The sequence below is a fragment of the Melospiza georgiana genome, chromosome 2 (genome assembly GCF_028018845.1).
Source record: "Melospiza georgiana isolate bMelGeo1 chromosome 2, bMelGeo1.pri, whole genome shotgun sequence".
Classification (NCBI taxonomy): domain Eukaryota; kingdom Metazoa; phylum Chordata; class Aves; order Passeriformes; family Passerellidae; genus Melospiza; species Melospiza georgiana.
In genome coordinates, this window is record NC_080431.1 from 25,405,860 (window position 1) to 25,412,132 (window position 6,273).

Consider the following 6,273-nt stretch of genomic DNA (forward strand, 5'->3'; position numbering starts at 1 on the left):
TTGACAAGGGAGGGTTTGGCTAAGTCAGAGGCAAGGCTTACATCTGCTTCCACTTGTGCTGGGAGCACACAGAGCAGAGGTCTAGAGTTCTCTCTAGTCGCTCTGTTAGTGAGCCCAGGACACACAGTAATTTATAAAGGTGTTTCACAGGTTGCACAGATGGTGCCCTGCACAGGTGACCCAGAAGCACTTCCTGATGCATGGATAATTACTTTGGGTGAAGGCAATTTCACTATTCAGGTATTCTAATCTTTCTATAGCACAGGAATTGAGAAGGGTTATTAAAGATGCACTGCAAAGGAATACACATCTATAACCTCTTCTACTCAGCACAACATTTTAAAATTAAATGTCTAAAAGAACAATATCTGAATTGCTCATTCTGTTTGAATGACCAATTACAGTTCATTACATAAAATTTAGAATGCAGTATTGTGAAATCCACAGATAAGATTACACACTAGTTGCCACACAGATTTCTGTTAACACAGCCAAATAAACTTTCCCTTTCACTTTTCTCTCACCACCTTTAAAACAAAGGCTTACTTTACCAAACAAAAAGGAGACAGGTTAGAACCCAGGTCTCTCTCCCATCAACCTCTTGCCAAAAACATAGACCCCCAAAAACTGAATAAAGACACACTGAGATGGGGACACCATCAGCACCTGAGAAGTAATTCTGGGCATCCTGTTGGATTTGATAGCTTTTATAGACTCCCTCACCATCTCCTTTTCTGTTTTCTCATCTACACCAAGAGAAGAAGTTACTAGAAATGCTGCAGATGCTCTCATCTACAGACCAGTTCAGTCCTTGTGTTCTTTCAGGAAGAATCATTGGCAGACCTGTTCAGAGACATCTTTCTACTGCAAAGCAGCAAAGAAAAGTTGGAAGTGGTTCCAAAAGAAATTTCTGAAGTGGACAAAGGAAAACCTCCAGGTCCTACAGGGCCCAGATATGTGCACCATTAACCTGCCACGGAACCACCTCACTCTCACAACAAGCAGGTGCAGCAGACATCAGGTCACCTCCTCTCAGTTCAGCACACTCCAGCCAACACACCAGAGCACTCACACAGGAGCAGGAGGCAGGCAGGTCTGTGGGCTCTGCAGTATTACAGACCTGGCATCTGTCTGTGATGGCTTGCTAAGTTAGATGAGAATTACAGGACGTGCAGAGGACCACCTTCCCCTTCAGCCTTTGTGTGGTTCCTACAATTACACAGTGCTGCAGAGCAGTGCCAACTTCTACAGCCAGGTGTGTCACCAAAGGCTTCCTCAAGCAAAAGAAATCCAAATTGCCATTTCTCTCCTCTTTGGCTTATGTCATGATCAGACGGTATTCTGGTGCTGATTTGACAAAACTTCTCATGAAGATGAAGTTAACAAACATAAAAATGAACTAATTTATCTTCATTAAATACACTACCCTTTTAGAAACAAATTAACAAAACCCCCAAACCCACAAGAAACAGCAACACCCCAACCCACAGAAACAAAGAAAAAAACCCAAAATCACTGCCCTGAGGACTGTAGGTAGATTGTACTCCAAAGATATTTCAGAAACACCAGCAATTATAAGCTATCCAACTACCCCTACCTGAAGAGCAGATCTGAAATACATGCAGGTTAATAAAAGCTATATAGCATTTCTTCTACATTTCTCAAAAGAAGAATTTATAATTTTTCTACCCAGCCACACACACCATAAAGCAAGCTTAGAGAAAAGATTTGTGTTACAATTAAAACATACTGAGCAGTCAAAAAGCTGTGCAAGACTAATTTTAAAAGCCTGTAACAAAGTGATTTAAAATAATATTCAGGAAGAACAAGCAGGTTGCCAGAGAAAGGATAATGTTCTCAAAACTGGCTGCTCAGTTATGATCCTAAATCTAGTATTAGGAGGCTTATGTCAAAGTGGCTTATTAAAAACCAAGACTGACATTATTTTGCTGGCAGTGGAGATGAGTTAGGTCATCTCTAGTATGTGTAGATAGATACTAGAATTCTAACAGAGAGCACGGCAGCCAGATGAGCTAAAAATAGACCTTTTCTGTATCTACTCTGTGGATACAGAAACTTAGTCTGATACAGAGTATAGCAGAACAGATATAATGTTTTTATCCTGAAGATTTACAGCTTCTCTCTCATTTGTGTTCCACAAAAGGTAACAGAAGCATTATATTCCTCTTCATATACTGTTTTACTTTCACTGTACCCAAGTCCAGCTTGCTTTTGCTTTCATCGGCAGCACTAGCACGTGTGGCCCACAGACAAGAAGGCTCCTGATAGGACTGACACCGATGCTGATTCATGGGTGGCCAGTTGCCTGAATTACCACTTCTGAAAAGGGACAAAGTAATTGCCTAGTGGCAGTGATGCCCCTGCTTCCGCTGGGAGACATCTACCTCTCCGGGTGGCTGCCTCCTAAGGAGCAGAGTAACAAGGGCCCACCATCACCTCCCGCCCTTAAACCCACCCTGAGCTGTCCAGGAGCATGGTCCATGTCCTGTTGCTCCTACTACATGGTGATGCTTCTTGGTAAAGATCCAAGAAGCCTGGAAAACAAAGCTGCCACTGAACCTCTTCAGGAAAAACATGTTGGAATACTTGATCCTCCAGCTCAGACCAACACTAAGAAAAGCAAGCACCACGATCACTATCTCTAGCTGAAATACATGTGTCAGCAAAGTTTCAATTCCCTTATTTCTCTGTTGTGGATTGGTGTTTGCTTGGGTTGTGTCAGACTTTTTTAAATTGTTCTGTAATAACTCGCCTTAGCAACATTAGCAATACTGTTGCTGGAGCAGCTGACACTTGCTATTATTTAACTTCCACAGAGCAGCACTCTTGTTACAGTTTCAATGCTAGAATTCAATTCTATTTAGCACTAATAGATATGTGTGCTTTTAGGACTACAAACTCTTTCTTTGACATACTGCCTTATGATTTTGTGTTTAAGGCAGAGTGATCAAACATATGCACTTTAAATAGATATACAACTTTTTAAAAAGTGCATTTCTCAGATAGCAAGTTATCAGCAAAATAGAAAACCATCTATCAGTTTAACTGCTGTCTTTTAAACAACAAGGAAGGAAGAGGAGACCTAAGCCCAGTTAGCAGAAGTATAACAGAAAGTTACAATAGCATTACAATGGCACTTGCTGCAATGTTCTGTGTGCTAGAGCACACATGGAAAGTCTGTGAAATGTTAAAGTGAAGCCAGGTCTCAGCAGAACTTGACCAGCATGGAGGTTAAGCACATTAGGTAGGAACTGAACATACTAAACATGTTTCCTAGGATGTTTGCCATGAAAAGGCAAGAGTCAGTTTGTTTGGGAGGGAGAACAGCATGCATTTTGATAAAACAAGGGGACTCATTTAGAAGGCAAGTATATTGGGGAACAATCTACAAAGGTAAAATTATTTAAGTGAGGGCACACCTAGAAAATGTAACAGTTTGAGCCAATTATTCTTTTATGGATGCTGCCAGTGGGGCTGAAAAAGATAGTGCCTTCCCTAAGACAAAATTTCATCATTTGCACATCAAATTGGGAACCTAACAACCCTTTCACAGATCATGAACTGCGTGTTAGAGCAAACTAATTTGAGTTTAATGAGAGGCAGAATCTCTCCAGCTGAACAATTTCTCATTTCCCACGCAGCTCATCAAAACACATACCCAAATGCCCTTGATGCCCTGACACTTGTACTGCATGCATTAGCACACCCACATACACGAGATTTTCAGCATAAACTAAGGCACTAAAGCGATCATAAAAACATATTAAATGAACTTTCCAAAGGTGACAACACTAGGGTAATATCTAAACATCTTCAATACCACCTTACGCTGTCTTTTTCTGATCAATACACACAGTTAATCTACTGTCTCCTGGGCACTTTTCAGCTGCTAAGCATTATCATGCCAGCGCATAACTTACTTATGTGCCCAGTTGTTAATTTGTCAGTTTTCAGCAATGAGCATACGTGAAGTACGCAGCAGTGCAGCAAAGAGATCAGTGACTAAGAGCAAATTGGGATGGTTTAAGGGAAGCATCAGCAGAGGAAAATTCCACTGCTTTGCAAGCAATCACATAGCTCTCAAGAGCAGTAGTACTCATCGGGGAGGAAATGCTTCACTTTCCCCCTCCCCTCGAGTGCTGAATTTGTCATGTGTGGCTGCCCTCAATATGCTTATCCCGACCAACATCGGGCAGGTGCTTCACAGAGCTCAGCAGGAACAGATTCCGCTGGCGAAGGAGAAGAAGTGCCCCCGGCGCTTGTGGCAGTAGCCAATCACCAGCAGACAAATAATTTTTCGAGTGGATGGCTGCTCTTCACCGCAGCCCGCTGTGCTCTGCGTGGCGAACCGCGCACCGAGCGCAGCCGAGGAGATCCCCGCGGAGCGAGGGCTCTGCGTGCCCAGCTCAGGCTCGCCTCTCTGCTCTGTGCCAGCCACTGGCAGCACCAGGGAGAGCAGACCAGCACCATGAGCACCGGCCTGCAGAGCCCAGCTCCTCCGGGCCATCAGCCCCACAAACGCAAGGGAGACAAAGCTTCTTCTCTGAGGGATTTACCGTCCCTTTACTCACATCCACCGAGAAGAGGGGCCTGGAGTGGGCGCACACAACTCGGTAGAGCCCCCGTTCCACCAGGAGGGCTCGGGATGAGCCGCAGCCAGTGTCAGGGTGTCTGGTCAGTGTCACTGCGGTCGGTCGGGCTCCGCAGACGCGGACCGCGGGTGACAGCAGCGCACCGACCGCAAACCCGGCGGCTGCACTCGCTCCTTTCCGCGTGGAGCGGCCACAGCGCGGCGAGGGCAGCGCGATGGCGCTTTCCAAAGTCATCTCTGCCATGACCTGCACGGCTCGGCACTCCACGCTGCTGGAAGCACGGCCGGCGAGCTGCCTTTCTGCGGCGGGAGGGTCACCGGAGCGCTGTCCCCGGCAGCACGGCCGCGGCGGCGGGGCCACCTTTCCGCAGGACACCGCACGGGAGGCGGCGGTCCGTGTATCCCCCCTCAGTGTCCTTCTGTCCCCAGCCCCAGGAAAGGCGCTGGTAGGGGAGGGGATCCAGGAGCACCGGCGGAGACGGTCGGGCTCTGCGGCGAGGGGCTCGCCCTGCCCGGGGCTCGGCCTACCGGGCGCTGCCGCCGCCCCCGCCGCGCTCGGTGCTGCACGGAGGGGCGCGGCCGGTAGCGGGCCCTCCGCCGCCCCCTGCCCCTCCCGGCACCTGCCGGGGCTGACACCGGCGCTGAGGCCCCGGCGGGACTCACCGTAGATCATGGCCAGGCCGGTCTCGTGGAGAAAGCGGACGCGCCGGTGCTTGAAGAGCCAGATGGTGAGGATGGTGAGGGTGAGGAGCAGGATGAAGGTGAGCAGGCTCACGCTGTCCTGCCGGTGGCTCTCCTCCGCCTCCTTCTCGGTGGCGAGCTCCTCCATGGCGCTGCTGCTGCCGGCGCTCCGCTCCGCCGCTCGCAGCCCCGCGGCCGCCAGCAGGAGCAGCGGGAGCGGCGGGAGCCGGCGGCGCAGGGGCCCGGCCATGGCTGCGGGAGCCGCGAGGCTCCGTGCCCCTCCCGCGGCGGCGGCCCTCGGGCACTGCCCACCGCCCGCCCGCCCGGCCGGCGGGGGAGGGAGCGGGGAAGGGAGAAGGAGGGCGGGAGGGAGCGGCCCCGGCGCGCAGGAGCCCGCCCGCCGCCGCCTCCCGGCCCCTTAAAGGCGCAGCCCCGCCGGGAGGACGCGGGGCCGCTGCTGCCGCCGTGCCCGGCCCGGCCCGGCCCGGCCCGGCCCAGCCCAGCCCAGCCCAGCCCAGCCCAGCCCAGCCCAGCCCAGCCCAGCCCAGCCCAGCCCCGCCCGGCGGAGGTGTCGGGGTGGGCGAGGTTTCCCCCCGGCCCCGTGGGGCTGGCTCTGCTCCGGGAGCTCCAGGCGCCGCCCCGGTGCCGCGGGCAGAGCGGTGTGCCGGTGCCGGTGCCGGTGCCGCTCTCCCTCCCGCGGCGCAGAGCGAAGCTGTGAGCGGCTCTCGCACCGGGGCCGTGCTGGAAAGCATCACCCAGAGCCCACCCTGCCCACGGCCCCGTGAGATCTGGCAGGCAATAAAAGCTCTCCTCTCTCTTTCCTCTCTCTTTCTTTCTCTCTTTCTCTCTCTCTTTCTTCGTAGGAAAACTTACTACACGTAAATTGCTGACTTGGAGGTTTTCATCCAGATACATCCCAATGGACTTTTGCTTCTAAGAAACAGGACAATTGTAGGAAATGAATAGAGAGCTAGTCAGCA

The 6,273-nt window shown here is 50.9% G+C and overlaps 1 protein-coding gene across 2 annotated transcripts in view; it reads right to left on the reverse strand.

The window, feature by feature from the left end:
- The window catches only part of SLC9A7 (solute carrier family 9 member A7), a 69,047-nt gene extending 63,504 nt beyond the window's left edge, over positions 1-5,543 (reverse strand). For both annotated transcript variants that reach the window (XM_058019012.1, XM_058019011.1), the window contains exon 1: positions 5,276-5,543. In XM_058019012.1, coding sequence (XP_057874995.1) covers positions 5,276-5,543 — 268 coding nt within the window. The remainder of the gene's footprint in view (positions 1-5,275) is intronic.
- Between the last annotated feature and the right edge of the window lie 730 nt (positions 5,544-6,273).